General features: G+C 38.8%; 1 protein-coding gene across 2 annotated transcripts in view; it reads left to right on the forward strand.

Annotated features, from left to right (window-relative positions):
* The first annotated feature begins 914 nt into the window (after positions 1-914).
* The window catches only part of TXNDC11 (thioredoxin domain containing 11), a 61,996-nt gene continuing 36,757 nt past the window's right edge, over positions 915-26,153 (forward strand). The window contains exons 1-4 of one of the 2 annotated variants that reach the window (XM_043978926.1): positions 915-1,318; positions 5,335-5,551; positions 7,259-7,356; positions 12,400-12,529. In XM_043978926.1, the coding sequence (XP_043834861.1) occupies positions 1,071-1,318; positions 5,335-5,551; positions 7,259-7,356; positions 12,400-12,529 (693 nt within the window). In that variant the 5' untranslated portion in view covers positions 915-1,070. Of the gene's footprint in view, positions 1,319-5,334; positions 5,552-7,258; positions 7,357-12,399; positions 12,530-26,153 lie in introns of those variants that run through there. The other variant, XM_043978932.1, reaches the window with a different exon arrangement.

Here is a 26,153-nt window from a genome sequence, read left to right on the forward strand (position 1 = left end):
GACCATAGACTTCCGAGGGCCTTTCCCCGCGATGTTTTCCAGCTCGCTCCAATTTCTTTTCCTAAAGGCCAACGAGCTTCTGACAGTGGGTCCCTCTCCTCTCCCCTGGGCATCCCGGCTAAGAAAGAAACGGAAACGAACCCGAGGAAGGAGTGAGCCTCCGTGCACAGCCGAGCATTGGTCATAGAACCGAGCTCCGAAAATCCGTGCACAGACTGGGACAAAGAAACCCCTGAGACGAAGGGGTTAAGTGGGAGGGACCCGAGCATCCCGCATCCCACATACACCGAAGCAACCCCGAGGCAAGCTCGGGACCCTCACTACCTGCCGCGCGATACAAAGAACCCGGGTTATCACACCGCTCTTTCCTTGCTGGGGGACTCTGGGCTAAGGCACCATACCTCTCTGGGCCTACCCGTCCTTATGTTAAATTGACGCCTGAACTGGCCCCAAATTCCATCTAGGACTCTGTCGTTCCACAGTGAACGCCGCCTGGACCCGGTGCCCGCTCGTTGGGGGCGGAGCTGGGCCGCAGCCTTGTTGGGGGCCGAGCCGGATTTAGGTGGTGCTGGGGTGGAGCCGAGCTCGGGGCGCAGGTTCACTGGGAGCGGGGCCCAGGATCAGGAGTAGCAGAGGTTAGGTCTGGGTATAGATTCTGTTGGGGCGGGGCTGTGACTCAGGGTAGTTCAAGGCGGAACCGGGGCATCAGTTCGTTGGGGGCGGGTCCCGAGCATAAATTTAGGGCGGAGCAGGACTCAGTGCGCAGGCTCAGTGGAAGAGGGACCCAGGTTCAGGCGGGGCCCGGGTCTAGATTCTGTTGGGGCGGAGCCGCAGCACCGGCTCGTTGTGGGCGGGGCCCGTGCATAGGTTTCCGTTAGGGCGGGGCCAGGCGCAGGCTCGGTGGGGGCGGGACCCGGTGCGGGCGTGATGGCGGGGCTGACGTGGCGGCCCCCGGTTAGTGAGCGCTAGCCTCTGCGCGATAGGGGAGCGGAAGGCCGGGCTCGGCCCTCCCTGCCCGGCCCCTGGCGGCGGCGGCTGAGCTGTATAAAGCCGGCGGCAGGGAGAATGTAATGTCGTTATGCGGAGGCCGCGGTGGCGGCAGCGGCGACCAAGACGGCGGGGACGGTGGGGAGGGCTCCGAGGGCTCCGGTGGCGGCAGCAGCGGCGGCTCCTCCAGCCCAGCCCCTCCCGGCCCCGCGGGTCTCCTCTGCCGGCGGCTGCGCGGCGCCTCCCTGATGGCCCGGCGGAGGCCCGAGCTGCTGTGCGGGGTTGTGGCCGTGGGCTGCGCGCTGCTCCTGGCCCTCAAGTTCACCTGCAGGTGAGGCCCGAGAAGGGAGCTGCCCCGGCGGCTCCCGTGACAGCCGGACCGGGGAGGCAGAGCGAGCCACAGAGGCGCTGCCTCCCTCTCGTGCCCCTTCACCTGGGAGCATGTGGCAGGAAGGCTGGGGTGGGTCGTGAATGACAGTGACCAACAGGCAGTTCAGGCCGGCCGTGGGGAGCTGGACCGGCTCGGGGCAGCGGTCTGTTAACCAGACCATCCCCAGCGGGAGGGAGGGGTTAACCCCTAGGGTCATTCCGGCCCTGGTCACCTGCCTGACTCTGAGAGTCCTTCTGTCTGCCCCTCTCTTTCGCTCCGTCCCTCTCTCTGTTGCCTCCCTCTTTCTGACACCCCCCCCGCCCCGCTCCTTGCCTTACCTCCCTCTGTCTCCTATTGCTGTCTCCCCCATCTCTGTCTCCCTCTTACCCTCTTCTGTTACTCTCCTGTTTCTCTGTTTCTATTTCTTAGTTTTTTCTCTATTGCTTTCCTAGGTTGCCCTGCTCCCTGTTGTCCTTCCTTCTATTGCCACCTGTCTGTCTTTATTGCCTGTCTTCTCCCTTTATTGCCTCCCTCTCTCTTTTGACCCCCTTCCTGTTGTCCCCACTCTTTTACCCCCTATTTCTGTTACTCTCTCATTCTCTCTCTGGCCTCCCTCCTGTTTTCCCCATCTCTGTCTCCCTGTTGTCCCTCCTCTGTTACCCACCTTTTCTGTCTCTCTATTGCCCTTGTCTCTTTCGCTCTCTATTGCCTTCCTTCATCTGTTCCCCGATCGCTGTCCCCTGTTGCACCCTCCCTATTGTCCCCCTTCTGTTACCCCCATCTGTCTCTTTTTTGGCCTCCTCTCTGTTGCTTGACTTTTTTTCCTCTTGCCTTCCCTATTCTGTTCTCCCCCCCCCCCCAACTCTATCTTCCTGTTGTCTTCCTCTCTTGAGCCCTGTCTTTCTGGTGCCCTCAGTTTATCTGTTTGTTACCCACCTCTGTCTCAGGAACAAACAGGATCCCTCTTCCCCTTCCCACTTCTCCTTGTCACTGGTACCCCCAATTAAGATTGCTATCACTTGATTTTCCTCCCTTTCCTGGACTTTTCTTTCCATATGGTGAGTTAAGACTTGGATGAAGGAAATAGGAGTTCTCAAATTTGGGGAAGTAGAAATCCTGTACTTTGTGCCCTAGGTTTCTTGTAATAGTGAGGCTGTCAGACGTCTATTCAGCACTTGGTCTAGTACATTTGAGGTGGATGAGGATGCCTTTCTAGTGGGTTGGGATGCTTCTCTAGTCTTTTTTCTATGTCAAATACCAAGTATTCCTAGGTCCATTCTTCTCTCCACTATCATGCCTTCAGTACCCACTGAAGGATAGAGAACAGCAAGAAAGGGCTCTTGAAGAAGATAGGATTTGAACTGAACCTTTAAGGAAGCCAAGTTACTTAACTTCTCTTTGCTTCCTGTTGACAAAAATAAAGTTTAAGAATGCTTCCCCCCTTTTAGCTGAAGATGTATTTTGAAATAATTGTGTGCTACAGTGGAAAAGAACCTTTGGACTCAGAAGACCTCAGGTTCAAATACTGAGGGTCAGAACTAATACTTATATATGACCTTGAGTATGTCAGCTAACCTCCCTGGGTCTCAATTTCTTCTGTAAAATGAGGAAGTAAGCCCAGGTGGCATCTGAAGTCCCTTCTAGGTCTCATTGTATGATTTGATGAAAGCACTTTAAAATAGGGAGAGGAAAGGTGCTATGTAAATTTGAGGTAATATGTCATAATAGGCAAGGTCTGTATTTTAAAAAATGCATTGATACCTAATCAGTTTTTATAATAAAAAATTAGAATAAACAAATTTAATTCTTTTTTATTTTGGAAATAAATTCAGTAATGCTTCATTTGCCAGCATAATTCGAGAATATGTGTACACAAATTGTTTAGGGAACTGAACATCTCATTTAAACACCAATTTTAAAGAAATATATGATTTAACCATTTTTGATGGAAATCCTCTGCTAAAGTTCTTCTCCAAAGCTGGTTCTCAGGCCATGTCAGCATAACAAAAACTCTGTCAAGCCTTACCAGGCTGCAACAGCTTTGAGTATGGGCCCAGTGATGTACTATATTTATACTTGTGTTTCAAGGCGCAACCTAGCTAGGTGCAAAAAAATTACTTTATCAAATTGGTTTCAGAACAATAAATTTTGCCCAACTACAACTCTTGAAGACCATAGACTTAGTTATGGAGCTTTTGAGACCTGCCTTGTTGTTGTTGTTTTTGGTTTTTTTGGAGGGCAATGAGGGTTAAGTCACTTGCCCAGAGTCACACAGCTAGTAAGTGTCAAGTGTCTGAGGCCGGATTTGAATCCAGGGCCAGTGCTTTATCCTCTGTGCAATCTAGCTGCCCTGAGACCTGCGTTCTTGAAGGCATTACTGATACAGAAGAAATATCAGATCTTAGAAGTACTGATTTAAATACCTTACAAATGTAGGAATATATTTCCCTGCCTCCTTAAACAGAGTATACTAAATGTAACCAACCAGGGTAACATCAGTTATTTTACTGTGCATAGAATTGGTGTGTGTGGAACATTTGTTTGTATTCTAACAGACATACTGAGCCTTTTGAGTTTTTGTAACCCCTTTCTTACAGTTTTTCTATATTTTCTCTTGATTTCTGGCTGTTATTTCTCATTTTTTCAGGGAGTCTACCTTCTCATTGTCTAAGTATGGACTTGTAAGCTACATGATCAAATTTGTCATAATTGTAAAATAAAGATAGCATCTGGAGGGCTTGAAAGGGATACTTCTGGGAGTAAAGTACAGATAGGAGGCTTTGTAACACTTATTTTGACTACCCATAAACCATTTTGAAATTTTGGAATTGAGAATGAATAATTGGCAAATGTTTATTAAATATATATATTACTACTAGGCACAGTGCTAAAAGCTGGGGAACTTAAGTCTGAGTTCTGTGTAAGTAGAGGGTTCCTGTCCATTGAAAATAGCCTTTTCATTCTTAAAACACAATATCTTGTATCTGGAATGTTGTATATTCCAATGTAATTTTACCACTAATCTCCTAATACTCGGTGTAAATGGGTTCTATATACTGAACTTCTTCAGGTTTCACAAGTATATTGTTTTCTTCCTTTCTTTCTTTTTTTTTTTTTTGGTGGGGCAAGGAGGGTTAAGTGACTTGCCCAGGGTCACACAGCTAGTAAGTGTCAAGTGTCTGAGGCTGGATTTGAACTCAGGTCCTCCTGAATCCAGGGCCAGTGCTTTATCCACTGCGCCAGCCAGCTGCCCCCTCACAGGTATATTGTTTTAAAGATGAACATTTATTATATAAATGATAGTTCTTTTGTTGTATACTAGCATTTTGTAGTTAATTGACCTTATTCGATTTTCTGGGATAGTGTCTCCTCAAGCTGTCTTCATTGTCAACCTCGATTCTGATTAGCACGTGTGAGAGGGAGGGCATGGGTTAACCATTAAAAACTTTCTAGCTTCCTAGAATTTATGGAGAAAGGAGTGGAATGTTAATTGTATTACTTAATTCCAAAGAATCATTTAATGATATGATTGACATAACATGTTGCCAGTATTGACATTAGAAGATTTATGATGAAGTACACCTCCTTTTTCTTTACAGAGAGTAGTAGAATATAGGTATAGAATGAGACGTATATTGTTAAGCTTAGCCAATATGTTTGTTGTGCATGGCTGTAAACCTTTGTTATAAAGAAAGTTCTCTTGTAGGAGAGAGTCATTTAGAAGTGAGAACAATATTGTTGGTTTTTTAAAAGTATCAACAAAACATTAATTTTTAAAAAGTAACATACTATCTCAATTACTGTTTCAGTATAAAATATTAGACTGTTAGTGACAGTACCCCTTCATGACCTCATTTACTTATCCCAATTGAAGGCACCTTTTAAAAGATTTAATTTATTTAAAAATTTTTTGAAGCAAAAAGTTTATTAAAAGGAAATGTTCTAATTGTTTTTTTGTTTGTGGGGCTTTTTTTTAGTCGTGCAAAAGATGTGATAATACCGGCAAAACCACCAGTAAATTTCTTCTCTTCGAGATCTCCTGTCCTTGACCTCTTCCAAGGACAGCTGGACTATGCAGAATATATTCGTCGAGATTCAGAAGTGGTGTTGTTGTTTTTCTATGCTCCATGGTGTGGACAGTCCATTGCTGCAAAGGGAGAAATTGAACAAGTTGCAAGCAGGCTTGCAGATCAGGTAATGCCAATGAAAGTACTTTGGGGAAAATAACTATTCTAAAATCATAGAATTTTAAAATTTGAACTATAGAAGAAGAAAAATTTGAACTATAAAAAGACCTTAGAGACTTGAAAGACCTTAGACATAACTTTGCCTTCACTTTAAAAAAAAATGTTAAATCATATATTTCTTTAAAAATGGTTACAGCCTTGGAGGACAGAGACACTATTGAATAGTTGTGTTGGAAGAAGGAAAGGGAGATATACCACAAGTAAATTAAAGATTTTCTGTAGCTCTCTAGATTTGCATTCCCTCGGTGTTCTAAATGAGAGGGGGAAAATGGCATTTTCCATAAGGAAAGAAAGCTCTGTTTTGGGACCATTCCTACTGCCTGTTTAAATTGTTTGCAAGTTAAATATTAAAAACAAAAAACAAGCAAGTTAAATATTCATATATAAAAGACTTCTGTGCCTCCAAAGTCCCCTCACATGGCTGTAATGATTCTTGAAACATTGTTAAAACTTTTTTGGAATTGTCTTCAGGGTCTTGGGAACATTGTTTGGAATACTCAGTGGTAGCAATTTGTTGTCTTTCAAGGATAGATTCAATATTTGGAAAGTCAAAAGCCATTTAGGAATCAGTCAGTGAGCATTCAATTGTGCTAAGTGTTGGAGATAAAAAACCCAATTATTAGGGTGATGATGTCTGTATATATGTATGTGTGTTGTAATATGGGGAGAAGGCTGGAGAGATCAGGGCAGGCTTCATGTAGAAGAGATTCTGAGAGGCAGAGGTGATGAAGGAAGTATATCCAGAAATGAGGGGAGGGGAAGGTGGATGGACAGCTTGGAGATGGGCATGGAGCATCCTTTGAAAGGGATTAATACATAATAAGGCTAGAAAGGTAAAGGTTGGAACAAGCTGGTGCCAACCTGGTGACTGAGGTTAGGTGATTACCCTGAGTAATAGTATTCCCCATTGGTGAGTTCTAAAACCTCCATTTTTGGGAAAGGACCTCAGGGGAAGGGGAATGAGCCATTCTTCATTCTCTTGACTTAACCATTATCCTTTCAGCTGGGTATCTTCCCCTCTCTTCCCCTTTCCTTTTATATATTGCCTTTCCTCTTTAGAATGTAAGCTCCTTGAGGTCAGGAATTGTTTATTTTTTCTTATATTTGTGTCTCCAGCATTTAGCAAAGTGCCTGGCATATAGTAAATGTTTAACAAATGCTTGCTAGCTGACTGACTTTTGGGCCAAAAAATGAATTTGATAAAGCAATGAGACAGATTTTTTAATGGGCAAAAAAATTCCCTTTTTAAATGTGTTCCTAGTAGAACTTTTTTCTAATCTCAAATGCCAAATTTACTTATGTTCTAATTATGTCCTTCATATGAGATGTATGAGATGTATTCCTGTTTTATATATGCATATATTTAGAAAAACTGAACAGAACTAGTGTAGCTTTTAAAGATAAGGCCAGTGGTTTATTAAAAACAGTAATAATTTTTCTCTGAGCTGCCAGTCTTGAAAATAAATGCTCTTTGAGTGCTCAGTTAGATTATGCATGTTTCATTAATTTCCCATTAATATATATGGTCATTGAACTTTTTTATCCCCGGTCATTTGAGAGGCAGAATATTTTCATTTTTCCAACTTTGTCTTTAAAGACTTTCTTTTCAGATGTTCTAATTTATAGTTACTTGAAAACTGTCATTGTTCTACAGGTGCTGTTTGTGGCAGTTAACTGCTGGTGGAACCAAGGGAAATGCAGAAAACAGAAACACTTCTTTTACTTTCCTGTAATATATCTGTATCATCGGAGGTAAGATTTTCATGCAAAGTTCGATTGGAATTAGTTTTGTAAATATCAAGGTTAGCTTTGATGATGTTTTGAGACAGTAAAATATATGGGCATATTCCTGCATAATGTTACCCTGACAACCTTTCATAATAACATCATTGGTACATTATTCAGTTTCTTGTGCATAATATATTATTAACAGTTGTTTAATATAATTATAACCAAAGCTATCTATAATATTTTGAAACTCTCTTGTAATGTCATTTGGCCACTTGTCCATGATACAAATCTGACGGTAAGAGACAATCTAAGACAATGCTTGAGCCCAGTGACATTACCTTCCATGAATGTAATGCTTACCATCCCATTTATAACAGTTTCTTTGCAACTAACTGTCCTTGTAACATTGTCGGGGCGGCTAGGTGGCACAGTGGATAAAGCACCGGCCCTGGATTCAGGAGTACCTGAGTTCAAATCCGGCCTCAGACACTTGACACTTACTAGCTGTGTGACCCTGGGCAAGTCACTTAACCCCATTGCCCTGCCAAAAAAACAAACAAAAAAAAAAACCATTGTCTATGACATTTTGTTTTTTGAAAGGCAAGTAATGTTATATCTTTATGGAAATTCTAATCCTATTTGGGAGTGCTGTTGTGAAAGTGTTGTTATACCTTCAAATGTAATGCTTTCTGTTATAATTACTAAAGGTTCAACTGGTGTGAAGCTTATTGTTGAAGGTGGTATGCTTAAAAGTAAAATTGAATTGGCAAATCTTTTTACTTTTGTCCTGATTTTTTTCCACTAGTGATAGTTTGCTATATCTTATAAGCAGAGTCTCTTTTAAAAACACTGAATGTTGGTTTGGTATTTTTCATATTTGTATATTATAGGTTCAAGCATAACTTTTTGTTTTTAAAGAAGAATTTTCTGTGGAACAATAATTTTTTCTGAAGAACATTAATAATTGATAGGTGGTTTCATTACCTCTTTCATCATTTCTCTTTGGTTATTCATGCAATTAAATTTCTAATATGGTTTGGCTACAATTTTATTTCGAGACTGTTAGCCAACTTTATTTTTCTGGTCCAGTGTTTTGAGTCCTGCTGCCTAAACTTTCAGATTAAAGTGCAAATAAGGAATGCTTTCTTAGGGCAAAGTTAATCAATTGGTTAACAAGCCTTTATTAAGAGCTTTGTGTCAGGCATTGTGCTAAGAGCATGCCAACAACTAGGTACATATAAGATAAAAGGTAACCTTAGAGGGAAGGCGCTAGCAGTGGGTGGATGCCAGGACTAAGGGGAATGAATAGGGACAGGAAGCCCAGGAAAGGTCTCCTGTAAAAGGTAGCATGTGAATGGAGTCTTGAATGAAACCCGAAGGCAGAAGGAGGGGAGCCCTGGTCAGGCCTGTCCTTTGGCATCTGATGGATAGGAGAGAAAAGAGAATTGAAGTAGGAAGACAAGTCAGAAGACTATTGTGATAATTCAGCTGTGGAGAAATGAAGGTCTGTATGAGGATGGTGGCAAGGTCAGTGGAGAGAAGGGGATATATGGGAAATAATGTATGAACAGAAAAATGACAAGTCTTGATAACAGATTGTATTTGTGGAATAAATGGGAGAGAGGAGTTGAAGTTGACACTGAAATTGCAAGCCTAGGTGGCTGGCATTATGGTGGTGCCTAAACTTCTGTGAGGAAGTTTGGAAGAGGGAAGAACTTTAGGGGAAAGATGAGTTCTCTTTTGGACATGTAGAGTTTTAGATGCCTATAGGATCTCCACTTCAAGATGTTCAAAAGGTGATTGGGTGATATGGGACTTCAGCTCAGGATAAAGGCTAGGGTTGGCTCGATAGATTTGGGAATCACTTGCATAAAAATTATTGGTGAGATCAGCAAACCAGAGTGAGAAGAGAAGAGGACCCAAGATGGAGCTTTGGGGGATACCCACAATTATTATATGTGACCTAGATGAAGATCCATCAGAGTGTATCAGATCTTTTTTTTTTTTTAATTGAGGGGCAATGAATGTTAAGTGACTTGCCCAGGGTCACACAGCTAGTTAAGTGTCAAGTGTCTGAAGTTAGATTTGAACTCAGATCCTCCTGAATCCAGGGTCGGTGCTTTATCCACTGCGCCACCTAGCTGCCCCCGTGTATCAGGTCTTAAAGGTAAAATCCAAGGTCTAATACTTAGACTACTAAGTAATTATAGCTTAATCAAGGCTTACCAATAAAAATGAATTGTATAGCTGTGTAAATCTTTCATGTCAGAGCTATATGTGAGTTTCTATAGCAAGATTAATGACTTAACCTGTTAAGTATTGTATTGTAATAGCTAATATTTACATGGCACTTTTTTTTGGCAGGGCAGTGAGAGTTAAGTGACTTGCCCAGGGTCACACAGCTAGTAAGTGTCAAGTGTCTGAGGCCAGATTTGAATTCAGGTCCTCCTGACTCCAGGGCCAGTGCTCTATCCACTGCGCCACCTAGCTTCCCCTATGTAGTTACTTTTACAAGTAACCTGCAACTCAAGATCTCAGGCTTGTTTATTTGAAACTAGATTGTTCAGGGCAGGGTTGGCTGATAGCATTTGTTCCTGAGTAGGTAAGAGTATTGGTGTCAATATTTATAATGCATGTTGTTGCAACAAGTGCTATGTTATATATAGTGGAGAAATTTTCTGTTTTATTACAGCAGAAGAGCACATTGCTAACTTTGAAGGTGCTCTATAAATGCCACTTACCTGGTTTTCTTGTCTGTAAAGTGGGGATCATAATACCTCTGGTACCTACCTCACAGGGTCATTGTGCAATTGATGGTGCCAGCACACAGAAATTTAAGTTGGGGGCAGCTAGGTGGCCCAGTATATAGAGCACTGGCCCTGGATTCAGGAGGACCTGAATTCAAATCTGGCCTCAGAAACTTGACACTTATAGCTGTGTAACCCTGGGCAAGTCACTTAACCCTCATTGCCCTGACACCCCCCCCCCAAAAAAAAAGATTTAAGTTGGACTGAAGCATGGATTGTTTTTCAAATTATTTCCTGTGAGAATTGCGCTTGGAGACAGTTGGTCTCATGGTGTGGTAAATTTTGTAGAACATACCATACATACCTTGCATTCTGGGAGTTCTCTCAGTTTTGCAATGAAGTATCCAGATTGTTCTTCTATACTGTTAGACACCCCCCCCACCCAAATTTTTAAAAAATCTATTAACTTGAAAAGTTGTTCCTAGATTAAATGGTAACTTGGTGGTGTTAGAGCTTGCTATTTCATTTTAATATTTCACATTTTAAAAATTGCTCTTTTGAAGGCTGAACCATAAATTTATCCAGCTTATATGAAAGCAGTTAATAGGTCTTCATATTTGTAAATTCATGTTTAAAGTAAATATTGGAAATCTTCCTATGGTACACTTGGAATGGTATTTTCATTTTAAAAAATTCTTGATGCACAGAATATATTTAATATGACATTTTGTCTAATGATAGTAATGGTCTGTGTATTCACTGAATAGGTAGAATTCATGTTGCATTAGTAAATTACTTTGTTTTCTGGTGATGAGTTTTGGTGTGATTTCATCATATAACAGTGTGTACACTAATACATCAATTTGTTTTGTTCCTTTTAACCTAGTAACTTTTCCTTCCTAATTTAGTCAGTGGAAGGCCTATGGAACTGCTGATTTTAAATATTCAGTCTTTAGTTTCATTAGATGAGTGTATAAAATTTATGAAAGCTGTGTGAAGAGCCCGACTATAGTCTAGGAAAGCAGTAGTTGAGTACTTGAGTACATGCATGTTAAGTCCCTTCATAATGCTAAAAAATAATGAGAAAAAAATGAAAGTCATTAAACTTCCATGATTGATTGCCAGCATTAATTTAACTTTTTTTTGTTTGTTTCAGCAAAACTTTAAATAGATGGTAGGCCGTAAATATCTTGGCCATTCTATGTATGTAGTTGTAGAAATAAATATCAACTGGGGCAGCTAGGTGGCGCAGCAGATAGAGCACCGGACCTGGAGTCAGGAGTACCTGAGTTCAAATCCGGCCTCAGACACTTAACACTTACTAGCTGTGTGACCCTGGGCAAGTCACTTAACCCCAATTGCCTCACTAAAAAAAAAAAAAAAAGAAAGAAATATCAACTAAGTGCTACTATTTATTAGTTTATCTGCTGACTTTATTATTTAGTTCAAAATCTGTTGTAAAAGGAAGATTTGTGTCTTTTTTATTGAGCTTTGTACTTTAAAAATATATGTATATTTCAAAATCTTTGTTAGTGTGTACTGTGTTGCACAATAGCTAGGATTCCTTAAAGAGGGAACATGGCATGATGGATAAAGTGTTGAATTTGGGATTAGGAATACCTAGGTTTAAATCCTGCCTCAGATACTACATACTTAGGTGACCTTGGGGAAATCTTTTAATCACTCTCAGCCCGTTTCTTTGTCTCTACAATAGGTATGATAAGAATACCTACCTTCTGAGGTGGTTGCAAATCAAATGAGAAAATATGTGGAAAATGTTATGCAAACCCTTCATGTGCTATAGAAATGTGAACTGCTCTTATTTCTAGGTTGTGTGAAGTAACTTGTGTTTTGTGTGTGTGTGTGTGTGTGTGTGTGTGTGTGTGTGTGTGTAGCTTTTGTTTTGTTACAGTAATATGAAAACATTTTAAATAACATTTCTGAAAGGGTGTTATAAAATCCTTCCTTAGAACAATTAGTTAGTTATTTGTGGGTACTATATTTCTTTAAAGATGAAATATTTTCATAATTACTTAACTATGTTTGGAGAATAGAATAAACATTTTTTCATTAAAGTTCAATCTCCATTAGTCCATTTCGTAGTAGAGTCATAGCAATCTCAGTGGAGCAGTCAATACCTTCTCTTATACATAATTTTCATTATTTATAAGCTCTACATCTCCTGGGATAATGCAGGTTGCCTCTCTAATATATGCCTGCACCTCAAAGTAAGAGCTTTTCATTTGATGTTAGTGATTTTATTTGTGCTTTACAAGCTTAATGCATGGTATGGTTTTTTCTTCCTTCTTGGCACTAGTTTTGGACCAATTGAATACAAAGGCCCCTTGCGTGCTGTTTACATTGAGAAGTTTGTTCGCCGGGTGATGACGCCACTTCTCTACATCCCCTCTCGGTCAGAATTGCTAGATTTTCTCTCAAATTATGAGGTATCTATTTCATATTGATTTTTTTCCCTCTAATTTCAAAAGTCTTTACTTTTTCTTGTTATCTAATAATGATGTCTGTTCATAGCTCTTGATTTGCAGCAATTAGAAAATAAAACTGTATTCAAAGTAGATAAATAAAACCCCATTTTGATTATTCCAGAAGTGCTACTTTTTAAGATTTTTTTCCAATGCTAAACTAGTTGGTGTTTCATAATAAAATAGTTGTAAAATCTGATCAGAATTTATTTCTGAATGTAAGAATTCTGACAACTTTTAGCTTGTTGACATCTGGAAGTAAAGTAGATTATATAAAAATTAACTTGTAATTGTCATGCAGCCTAAAATTTTGTTAATTTTACTCTATGGGGTTTTGTTATATACCTAGGTTTCTATGTGTGAATTATATATTAGCTGCAATTTTCCATGAAAATGCTTTTATTGCATTTTTATACTGGAGAGGTTTACCTCTACTTAAAAAATTCCTAGTGTGGTTGGCATTTATGATTTTATCCCTCCATTCCCCCTTTACATAAACACTTTCTATCACTGTTGAATTAACATTATCTCTTTGATAATTAACTATTGGGAGACTACTCTACTAACAAGAAATTGATTAAGTACCTACTTTGTGCCCTGCCCTCAGGGACCCAACATTCTCTTGAAGTAAACAACACATACACATATAAGTAAATGCAAAATGAAGACAAAGTAAATGTAAGGTATCGTTGAGGGTGGGGGGAAATCAAGAAGGGCTTTGTGTAGGAAGTGGTCATTGAACCGAGTTTTGAAGGAAGCTGGGGATCCTGAGAGTTGGAAATGAGGAAGAAGTAGAGTGCATTGAAGGCATGAGGGAGAGCCAGAGCCCAGCTATCAAGGCAGAAGGTGGAATATTTTGGGTTTTGTGAGAATTGGAATGACACCCCCTGCTGGGAGGATATAATGAGCTCTGGCCTGAGAAGAAACCATGTGATTTTAGTGTCCAGAAGTGACCTTTTCTGGAGTTTCAAAGGTTAGTTCAGCATCAAGAAGTAATGTTTGCTTGTGGGTCCTGTCAATCAAAGTTACCAGCCAGTTAGCTTGGAGCTGTGTGTGTGGACGGCCCTGTTTCCGGTTTCTCAGGAAGCTTTGGGGAGAAGCCAAGGAGTGAGAGGGCCTTCCGGTTGGAGACATCGGCAGGGGAGCAAGGGACAGGCAGGATAGGGAGAGCAAGCAAATTTCATACTTGATCCATGTGTTTCTCTTTACTTACCCCTAATATACTTTAATAAATACTTAATGCCCAAAGACTGGTGGTATACTTTTTCTAATTTAAGGTGAACACTCATTAGATTTTAGACATCATAGCTAGAATTTTAGCCCCTTACAGTTTGTAGAACATCAAGAAGGTCAGTTTGATTGGAGCATAGAGTAGGTGAAAGGAGTAACATGTAATAAGCCTGGAAAAGTACACTGGGGCCAGATTGTGAAAAGGAGTTTGTATTTGTCCCTAGGATCAGTAGCAACCCATCTGAGCTTTTTGAGCAGGAGAGTGATATGGTCAGACGTCTGCTTTAAAGTAGTATCAGTTGTGTGGAAGATTGATTAGAGAGGGAAGAGGCTTGAAGCAGAAGTGTCATTTAGGAGGTTAATGCAATACTTCTGACCTTAGGTGATAAGGACCTGAACTAGGTGGCCATGTGAATGGAGAGAAGGAAACTGGTGTGTGAGATTTTGTGAGGTGAAACAGAAGCTGGCAACTGATTATATATGTGGAGGTAAGGTTGATGGAGAAGTCAAGGATGATTATGAGGTTGGGAACCTTGGTGATGAGAAGGATCGTGGTAGCCCTGACAGAAACAGGAATGGTCGGAAGGACGAATTTGGAGGAGGAGTTCCATTTTAGATGGGTTGAGTTTGAAATACTCGAGGCCATCAGATTTTAAATGTTTTGTAGGCACTTGGTAATGTATGCCTGAAGCTCAGGGGAGAAGCTACATATGTATTTCTAGGAGTCATCTGCACAGAGATGATAATTAAACTCCTGGGACCTGATGAAGTTACCAAATGAGAGTGTAGAGAGAGAAGAGAAAAGGGCCTTGAATAGAACCTTGAAGTTCACCCATAGTTGGGTGGCAGGACATGAATGAGACCAGGAAGAAGTGGCGAGGCAGGTTAGAGAAATAGCAATGTCATGAAAACTCTTGAGTGAGTGTCCAAGAGGAAAGGATGATCAGTCGTGTCAAATGCTCCAGAGAGGTCAAGAAGGATGAGAACCGAAAAAGTCCTATTAGATTTGGCAAAGAAGAGATAATTGTTACAGATTTGGTGAGAGCAGTTTCATTGACTAATGAGGTTGGAGTCAAATTACTTGGAATTGATAAATGATTGTGAGAAATGGAGACCAAAATAGAGATAAATAATTTTACAGAAATTAGGTGAAGTTCATTAAAGAAGTATTAATTGGGGAAAAAAAAGTATTAATTATAGGGTAATGGAAAAAGCATTGGATTTGGAGTCAGAACACTGGATTAGAATCCTGCTTGTGACTTGTGTAATCTTGGCTAAGTTACTTAGTCTCTTTATGCCTCAGTTTCCTTTTGTATAAAAATTAGGGTGTTAGATTAGATGATCTCCAAGGACTCCCAACTTTAAAATCCTATGATCCTGTCCTAAATACAAATAGTAGATATACTTACATACAAGAAATATGCAGAAATGTAGGATGATAAAAACGTACAAAGTGCCATAAAGCCTCATAAGTCAGACCCCCTACTAATTTATAATATATGAGAATTTATTTTCTTCATACTACCTGTGAAAAAATGAGTTTGCTAAGAATATTAATCATTTTTTCTGAAATTTCCTGTTTTCAAACATATATTATAAATCATTATCTCTTCATTAAAATAGTTACCCTAAGTAACTATCTTAATAGTTACCCAGTTGTTAGTTACTCAGTGCTTATTTTAAAAATTAAAGATAAGATTCTGTAATAAAAAATTTCATTAATTCATGTTTGCTTTTCCCCATTGATATAGTGGAAGGATTTTTGCTTTAGGATCCAGAGATTCTTTAGTATTTTACCACTGAAAGGAACTTTAAAGATCACCACCTCATTTTATAGATAAGAAAAACAAGGGCCAGAGGGGTTGTGAATTGCCCAAGATCACACAACTAGTTAGTTGGTGGTGGAATGATTCACAGTCAAGTGCTCTTTCCTCTACAGTGTCTAAAGAGCAAAAATGATCAAAGTGAGAAGAAACAGGCTCTATCAGGAAAGGTTAAAGAAATTAGGATTATTTAGCCTAAAGAAGAGAAGACTAAAGGGTGAGTGACATCATTACAATCTTAAAGTATGTGAGGGACCTGTATGAAGATGATACATGCTTTTATACTCTGTCCACAGAAATAGAAGGAGCATTAGACTCTAAAGTGACCTGGATTCTACTCCTAGCTCTGTCATCTTCTTGTTGTGCACCCATGAGCAAGTCACTTATCTTCTATCTATTTTATCTATAAAATGAGAAGACTTGACTAAATGAATTCTAATATCCCTTGCAGGTCTAAGGATCTGTAACTTTGTGATTCCAAGTGTAATTAAAGCAGGAGATATTTTGGTGGCACATATGATGAAATTCCTTCATGATGAAACACTGGGGTAAGCAATGGAGGAAAGTGGTAGAGTCACCCTCCCTACACACCTTCTGGAAGAGAATATACAATATTCTGTTTTGATTATTTAGCCTTTAACTTGCTTGAGCATAATCAGACTAGACCAGAGGTGTTAAATATGTAGTTCACAACACTCCCAAGTGCTGCTATAACCAGATTAAAATGTTAATTGGGAAATATTTAGCAAAATAAAAAAAAATAAAAAAACATTGATTAAAAACGTAAATATATGTTTTTCCAAGATAGTATCATTTATTTCATCTTTTGGTAAAACAAAAGCTTAATTACATGATCTATAAAGTTGCTTCCAGTTTTAAAGTTTAATAACAGGCTTGAGCTACTATGGAGATTAGAAGGAAGTAAAGGTAGGGAGGTTCATGAGTACCACCTAAAGAGAATTAGTAGGAGGAATGGACTGCCAGCCCTAAATACCAACAGAGCAAAAGTCTTAGATGTGTTTAAGGAATTTCCTGGAGGACTTCAAACTTTTGAAGACTTTCTCATAAATTTGAATTTGGCATATTGATTATATTTCTGTTATCCCTAGATGTTGATGAAAGACACAGCTAGTATGTTTTTTATAATAAATTTTACCAAAGGAAAAATATTCTTTTGCCTTTATTTTTTACATTTAATTTTAATTTATTTTTTTTCTCAATTACATGTAAGCGAAAATAATTAACATTTGTTGGGTTTTGGGTTTTTTTTGTTTTTGTTTTTGTGGGGCAATGGGGGTTAAGTGACTTGCCCAGGGTCACACAGCTAGTAAGTGTCAAGTGTCTGAGGCCGGATTTGAACTCAGGTACTCCTGAATCCAGGGCCAGTGCTCTATCCACTGTGCCACCTAGCTGCCCCAACATTTGTTTTTAAAAATTTTGAGTTCCAAATTCTTTTCCTCCCTCTCTGTTCCTTCCCCCTGGGGCAGGTAGGTAGTACAGTGGATAGAGCACTGGCCCTGGAATCAGGAGGACCTGAGTTCAAATCTGGCCTCAGACACTTTATACTTACTAGCTGTGTGACCCTGGGCAAGTCACTTAACCCCAATTGCCTCAAATATCCAGGGCCATCTCCAGTCATCCTAATATATATCTTGCCATTAGACCCAGGTAGCTCTAGAGGAGAGAGTGAGACTGGTGACTTTGCACAGCTGTCCCTCACTTAAATTCAATTCAGTGCAAGTCATGACATTACCTCCTGATGTCATGGTCTTCTTCAAGATGGAAGGACAAGAAACAATAGCCCTTCCCACTCCTTGAGAAGGCAAGCAGTTTAATATAGATTATATATGTAGAGTCATTTTTTCCTTTGCTATTAATGATTTACTTTTCAATAGTGCTTTCAAATGTTGATTTAAAAATTTGATGCAGTTGAGGACAGCTAGGTGGCACAGTAGATAAAGCACCAGCCCTGGATTCAGGAGGACCTGAGTTCAAATCCAGCCTCAGACACTTGACACTTATTAGCTGTGTGACCCTGGGCAAGTCACTTAACCCTCATTGCCCTGCAAAACAAACAAACAGAAAAAGAATATATAGGATCTCACAATCATGGAAGTTGGTAGTAAATGCTTCTGGACATCCTTCATAGTGTGCCACATTATAGTCTGACTGTATTGAAGATGATCTGATGAAAGGCATGACCAAGAGAATGGTGCTTAGACAGATATCTCTAGGTCTGTGGATTCAAAAGTATGTTATTATTAAAGGAACTACTCTGTGTCTAAATCTTTGATTTCCTTCTGTTTTATGATGATATTCAGAGTAGCTGTATTATCTGTTTGACATATATTTTTTCATTGACTGAGATGAAATTGCTTGTATGGATCCAGCTTTCAGCAAATCAGACTAGTTTTATTGAATACCTGAGTAACTCTTTACACAGTGTTCCTGAGAGGTTATGGGTGAATAAATTGTTTTTCTCCATGAAAGAGATAGTCTATTCTAGTATTTAAAGTTCTGGACTTGGAGTCAGGAGGACCCAGATTCAGATTCTTACATTCATATTTATTTCCTGTGGGACCAGGGACAAATCACTTAACCTCTTTGATCCTTGATTTCCCTCATTTGTAAAATAGGGCTTAATACCTATCATAACCTACCTGATAGGGTTATGAAGTATAAATGAAATAATATATGTAACTTACTTTTTAAACTTTAAAGCCTTACATAAATATTGATGATAGTTCTTGGTAAATTGATTTGTTTTAAATTCACTAGGGAGCTTGCTATTTAAAGCTACCCTCTTAACTTTTCGTTGTGCCTAAACACTGTCTAATTTCTTTTTTGTAAATATGGATCTTTATGAGGTATGCTTAAATTTAGGCATACTGGAAAATAAAAACGAACTCTTTTGTTAATAGTGTATACTCTTGTGGTTTGTCATGGTAACAAAATGGTTTCTGCTTTTGGCATTAATTTGCATTTGTAGTTATATATAATACATTCAGGAATACTTTTGGTCTCATTTCTTATTTTTAGAAGATATCTTATTTGCCCATGACAGCTTTTAAACAGTTTTTGAAAGTAAAATTATTCAACCATATCTTTATTACATTGAGAAGGAAAATAATCCAAACTAAATAATTTTAATCATATCAGGTTTTTATTTTAAGTGCATACAAACTGACAGGTGTTCATTGATATTGTTTTAAAGTAGATTGTTATTAATTGAACTCATAAAATTTCTTTGAATTCATTTTATACTTTTGAAAACAGAAATCAAGAAAAAATATTTTAATTGACCTTTAATGCTTCTCTACGTTGGAAGAGGGTGTTCCTTATAGCCACTAAAAGCATAGGTCTGGACCAATACTTCACTTTAATGGTAGACTCACAAACATTTACCCAAATCAGTTTTCTAAGCATAGACTTTTGTTTTTCAACTATGATCAGGAATTCAGATCCAGTTTATGATAATTAGATCTTTAACTTATTTAAATATTATAGAAACAATCACCAAGTATTTGTTAAGCACTTGCTCTGGGTCAAGCACTGATATCAAAGAGTGGGTACTGCTCTCAATACCCTGCTTTGCTGCGTAGAGACTCTTAGATAATTTTATGATGGGTACTAGTTGTCAAGGACATTGTATTAGGACCTTCAATAGCAATACAGAAACTTCAAACCTTGTACATTTTATATAGTTTTCAGTTTTACATATTTCATGCATAGAAAGTTAAACAGTGACCGTTTTCTAAACTTTGACCTGTTAATTATCATTTAGGTAGTATAGTAGGTCAAGTGTTGGACTTGGAAACAGGAAGACCTGAGCTGAAATCCTGCCTCAAACATTTACTAGCAATGTGACCCTGGGCAGCTTAACTTCTAGTCTCAGCTTCCTTGATATAAAATGGCATCTACCTCACAAGAGTTGTTGTGAGGATAATATGAGATAACATGTATAAAACTCTTTGCAAAAATTAAAGTGCTATATATATGTTAATGATCACTTGATCTTTGCATTTTCACAAAATTATTTTTATGTTGGATTCAAATATTTTTTTGGAAAATCAATGAGGTACATGATGCAGCTGGTGATAAACATACAGGTTCTTAATTAGTCTAGTTTTGGTAAGACAAATATTTTCTTCCTCATTGGGACAGTTGGAATTGCTGTCAATGACAATAACATAGCATCCTGAAAGGTAGGAGAAAGAATTTTTCTTTGTTCCTATCCATTGATATAAGTGCCTTACAAAATATGTACATATCTATAAAGTGGAGTGTAACTCTCAGGGTACTGCAAATGTAGGTATTATTGATTGTAGTCCTCTTTCAAAACCATGCAAGAAATTTGTCTTCCTTGGATTGAAAAACATTTCTTTTGCTGTTGCTTTTCCTAACTAATTAAAACAAAAATGGACAAATTTTCTTTGGATTGAGGAAAGAGCCCTCAAATATAGAATATCTTAGCTTTCAAAGACATGAAGAAGGAAAAATTCAAAGACAGTGTTTTGTAGTAGGGCATTAGTTAACCAACTTCACACAGCCCCAAATTAGATTCACTGTGGGGCAAAAAGAATACTGGAAAGGCTCAAAGAAGAAAATGAACATATCTAGAACCAAGGTTATATTGTGCCTTGGTATAGAGCAGGTTGAACCTCCCCTAAAGACCTGTGATTCTTCCTGCCATCCTTTTCCTCTTGTAGATAGGTCATAGAAGCTGATCTGAAAATTTAAATGGACTTAACAATTTTATTTTATTTGAAAAAGAGGCTTTGGCTATTATTTTGCCTTAAGAGTTAGGTAATTTAATTTAATGATGAGAAATTTAAGTTTTTGAACAAAACCTACTGGAGTTTTTCTTTTCTTTTCTTTTTTTGGCAGGGCAGTGAGAGTTAAGTGACTTGCCCAGGGTCACACAGCTAGTAAGTGTCAAGTGTCTGAAGCTGTATTTGAATGCAGGTCCTCCTGAATCCAGGGCCAGTGCTTTATCCACTGTGCCACCTAGCTACTCACACCCCCACCCCACCCCCTTCCACTGGAGTTTCTTAACCCTTTAGTCCATCTTACACATGGATTCCAAAGTGGTATTCCTCATCTGTAAGTCTCCTCTGCAGTAGCTCCCTATTGGTTTTTTTGTTTGTTTTGTGTGTATGAGGCAGTTGGGGTTAAGGGACTTGCCCAGGGTCACATAGCTAGTAAGTATCAAGTGAAGAGACTGGATTTGAGCTCAGGTCCTCCTGACTCCAGGGCCAGTACTCTATCCACTTTGCCATCTAGCTGCCCCTTCCCTATTGTTTTTAAGATCAAATACAAACTCCTTTCTTTGTCATCAAAAGTTTTAATCTGTTTCTATCCTACCTTCATTGACTTACTACACATTACTCCTCTTTAGACACAGCTAGGTGGTGCAGTGGATAGAGAACTGGCCCTGAAGGACCTGAGTTCAAATCTCACTTCAGACACTTAGCAGCTGTGTGACCTTGGGCAAGTCACTTAACCCCAATTGCCTCAAACATCCAAGGCCATCTCTAGTCATCCTGAGGTATATCTTGCCACTGGACCCAGATGGCTCTGGAGGGGAGAGTGAGGCTGGTGACTTTGCACAGCTCTGTTTCACTTAAATCCAGTTCAGTGCAAGTCATGACATCACCTCCCAATGTCCTGGTCGTCTTCAGGAATGAAGGAAAACAATAACACATTACTCCCCTTACACACTCTGTGGTCTACTCTCTGTTCCTTGCACATATCTTTTGTTCCCATGCCTTTGCTTAGGTTGTCCCCCACTTTTGGAATACTCTTCCTCTTCAGTTCCACCTGTTAGAATTCCTCACTTCCTTTAATGTTCAGTTTAATTGCTCCCTTCTACATGAGGCCTTTCTTGAGTTCCTTTTTCTTCTCTCCCTTCCCATTAGTGCCTTCTCCTCCAGAGCTTATTTTGTCTATATTTTTGTGTTTTCTAACATGTATATGTGTTGCTTTACCCCAACAGAATATTTGGCCCAGGAGATAGATATATGTGTTTATTTATATGTATGGTTTACATCCACATACACACATATTTATCTGTTTATCTTGTTACTTGAGGTTAGGGACTGTTATTTTTTAAATTTTTATACTGAATGCCTGGCACATAGTCAACATTTAACAAATACTTGTTAATTGAAATAAACTAGTATGCTGTACTTATACATTGTCTGTCAGTGTAATATTGCTATAAATGCTGCACAGAGCATCGTGGGATAGTTACCCAAATTTAAAGTTACAGTTTAGTAGTGTTGGTGAATAAAATGACTTAATTTTTAAAAAATGTGATGCATAACTTTAGTTAGGAATGACAAATACTGAAGGTAGAGCCAAAAGAAAGGCCAGGAAAGGGGGATCTATTCCTAGAACCACAAGAGGGTGCAGAAACCATCTGCTAACATTTACAGATAGCTCCGAGAACTATGCATTCAAGAGCTGTTTTTTGCTAAGCTATTAATGAACATTTGTTGTCCTGCCAAGCTTTAATCCCTATAACACAACCTATGCATAATAGTGGCTATTTTCCATCATGTAGAAGTTAAATTTTTAAGAATTTTAAATATGAAAAGTTTTACATAAATTTGAGTCAATATATAGAGTGGATATTTTGGAAGTTGAAAGACTTCTTTACCTGTATTTTTAGCAGCTACTAAAGCAACTGTTAATGGACGAATGAATAGAACTGGGGGGACAGAAGCCAGGTATAGATGATTTTGACCCATTAGTACAAAATTAGGATGAAGGTCAATCCATAGCTAGTATAGCCAAAAGCCTAACTTTTTTTTTTTTTTTGATGAAGAAAACAGTATATTGATGTGTATTGGGTACAAGCATATACCTGAGTAATCTGGTTTGTTCTTAGACTAATGTTCTAAAATATAATTATTATGGAATTGAGAATGAATTAATTTTGTTTGTTTTTAATTCATCCGTTTCTAGATAATTTGCAATTGAGCATATAGGAGTCATAGAATAATCTGTGTGTTTTGTGGGTGGGTGTATTTGCTTTCTTTCACATCCTCCTTTTCTCCAGGGCGATGATTTAAAAAAGAGCATTTGCCAGAATCTGTAATGTATGTTTTGAAGCTGTCATTTTCATTTCTCAAAAATAATCTAGCCCCTTGAGAGGGGCATATTTAAATCTGACAGAGAATGTTGCAAAATATAGATTTCCCCCAAAGTCCATCCAGAACAAACTCAGAAACTTTTTTTTTTGTTTTCTTTAGGTTTATTTTTTTTAAGTTTCATTATGGGTATATCTATTTGATTTCCTTGATCTTTTTCACTACCACACCCAAACAGGTAGTTTTGATGATTCATTGTTGTTGTTGTTGTTTCAGATGTATCTAACTTTTTTCTTATAAATAGTATTTTTTTCCAATTACATGTAAAGACAACCTTTAACATTCATTTTTAAAATTAAATTTTAAGTTCTAAATGCTTCCCTTTGTAACGATTGGAATGACGCCACCTGCTAGAGACTTACTATAGAAGAGCTCCACCCATGAGGTAAAGGTCTTTGAGGGCAAGACCATGTGCCTTTTCTTTGGCGTCAGGAAGTGATGTTTGCTTGTGGGAGGAAGAAGGGGGAGCCTGGCACTCTGACTCGCCCTCTTTCCTGTGGACTTGGGCAGAGAGGGGAGCTAGAAATGCGCTCTCCCTTTAATAGATAGAGGAATCTAGGCCTTTCTCTTTCTCTTTACCAAATTCTTATTCTCCTTAATAAATGCTTAAAAGCCTAACTCTTCCTAAAGCTTATAATTTATTGGCGACCACTCATTAGATATTTTAGACAGTTTAGCTAGAATTTTAGCCTTTAACACCTTCTTCCCCAAAGATGGTAAGCAATTTACACACACATATATGTAATCATGTAAAAGACATATTTTCATATTAGTCATGTTGTGAAAGAAGAAATAGAACAAAAGGAAAAAACTATGAAAAATTTAAAGTGAAAATAATATGCTTTAATCTGCATTTAGACACTATCAGTTTTTTCTCTGGGTGTGGATAGCATCTTCCATCTTTTGGAATTCTCTTGAATCATTGTATTGCTGAGAAGAGCTAAGTCAGTCATAGTTGCTGTTACTGTGTATAGTGGTCTCCTTGTTCTGCTCATTTCACTTTTCATCAGTTCATGTAAATCTTTCCTGGTTTTTCTGAAACCATCCTGCTTATGATTTCTTATAGCACAAGAGTATTCCCTTACATTCATATACCACAACTCGTTCAACCATTCCCCAGTTGATGGGTATCCAATTCTTTGCCACCACAAAAAGAGCTGCTATAAAAATTTTTTGTACATATAAGTCATTTTCCTTTTTTTAGTGGTATTACTGGATCAAATGAGATGCAGTTTGATTGCCTTTGCCATAGTTCCAAATTGCTCTCCAGAATAGTTGGATTAGTTCACAACTCCACAAATAGTGCATTAGCATTCTAATTTTCCCACATTTTCTCCAACATTTATCATTTTATTTTTCTGTCATCTTAGCTAATATGATAGTTATGAGGTGGTACATCAGGTCATTTTAATTTGCATTTTTCTAATCAACAGTAATTTAGAGCATTTTTTTAATGTGATTGTAGATAGCTTTAATTTCTTCATTTGAAAACTGCATGTTCAATCCTTTGACCATTTATCAATTGGGGAATGACTTGTATTCTTATAAATTTGACTCAATTCTCTATATCTTTGAGAAATGAAGCCTTTGTCAGAGACACTTCTTGTAAAAATTGTTTCTCAGTGTGAGAATTAGAGTGCTACCAACATGCTGAGAAAGATATTGCAGGGAAGCTCCACCATGAGGAGAAAGCATGTGACTTGGCATCCACATGTGACTTAGTGTCCAGAAGGTACCACCTATTAGTGGGAGAAGGAGGGGAGAGCAAGGCCTTTTTATTTCTGGACTTGAGCTTGGCGGCAGAGGCAGCAGGGACAGGCAGAATAGGGATACTTTATCCACATATTTCTCTTTACTAACCCCTAACATACTTTAATAAATACTTAATGCCCAAAGATTGGTGCTATACATTTTCTAATTTAAGGCAACCACGCATTAGATTTTAAACATCACAGCTAGAATTTTAGGCCCTTACACCAGCTTCAAAACTTTTAATGTTGAATTACTAGGAAAATAAACAGACCTTTGTGTTCCCACCTCTTGTATTATCCTGTTTTGTGTCTTTTTGAAAGTAATATGTTTTGGGGGCGGCTGGGTGGCGCAGTGGATAAAGCACCGGCCCTGGATTCAGGAGTACCTGAGTTCAAATCCGGCCTCAGACACTTGACACTTACTAGTTGTGTGACCCTGGGCAAGTCACTTAACTCCCATTGCCCGGCAAAATAAAAAAAGAAAGTAATATGTTTTAATCCCCAAACTGCTATGCTTTAAAGCTATATACAACTATGACATTATCATGAATGTTTGCAAACAGTACAGTTAGCATTATTAGTTATTAACATTTTTTAATCTTGCTAATTATTGTGATGATTTAAAATATGAGGGGCAACTAGGTGGCACAGTGGATAAAGCACCAGCCCTGGATTCAGGAGGACTTGAATGTGTGACCTTGGACAAGTCACTTAACCCTCTTTGCCCTGCCCCCCCCCCCAAAATGAGAGATATAGTTTCTGGGTAATTTAATCATTTTATTAATGTGTCATCAGAATTCTTTTTTTTTTTTAATTTTTTTTTTTTTTTTAGTGAGGCAATTGGGGTTAAGTGACTTGCCCAGGGTCACACAGCTAGTAAGTGTTAAGTGTCTGAGGCTGGATTTGAACTCAGGTACTCCCGACTCCAAGGCCAGTGCTCTATCCACTGCGCCACCTAGCTGCCCCTCAGAATTCTTAATAAAAGGAGGCCTTTGGGCCCTCTCGATTCATATCCCCTTCCACCTATAAGAGGTCTATCACATAGAAATCAAATCTAATTGGTTAACATCATTCAAATCTAATTGGTTGACATGATGGGAGGTGGGTTTTTTTGTTTTTGTTTTTGTTTTGCAGGGCAATGAGAGTTAAGTAACTTGCCCCAGGATCACACAGTTAAGTGTCAAGTGTCTGAGGTTGGATTTGAACTCAGATCCTGAATCCAGGACCAGTGCTTTATCCACTGTGCCCATCTAGCTGCCCCTGGAGGTGGGCTATATTAAAATAAAAGAATGTAAGACCCTCACTCAAGCTGATCAGGGCAAAATAGTTTCCGTCTATGTGTGGTTTAATCTCATCAGTCCTTCAGCAATCCAGAGAAAAGGATCTATCTCTACCCAAGATTCTTCATAAGCTTGGGTTGGGTTGGGTTTGACTCAGATGAGGAGATTTGATGGAATCTCTCTAGGAGAGCTTGCCTTTAAGTGGGGCTGGTGGGAGTGGGGGGGAGGGAGGGAGAAAGGACTGAGAAAAAAGGGGAGATCACTGGGTCCCCCAAGATATCAATTCTTTTTTTTTCCTTTTTTTCTTTTTTTGTGTGTGAGGCAATTGGAGTTAAGTGACTTGCCCAGGG

This window comes from Dromiciops gliroides, chromosome 1 (genome assembly GCF_019393635.1).
Source record: "Dromiciops gliroides isolate mDroGli1 chromosome 1, mDroGli1.pri, whole genome shotgun sequence".
Classification (NCBI taxonomy): domain Eukaryota; kingdom Metazoa; phylum Chordata; class Mammalia; order Microbiotheria; family Microbiotheriidae; genus Dromiciops; species Dromiciops gliroides.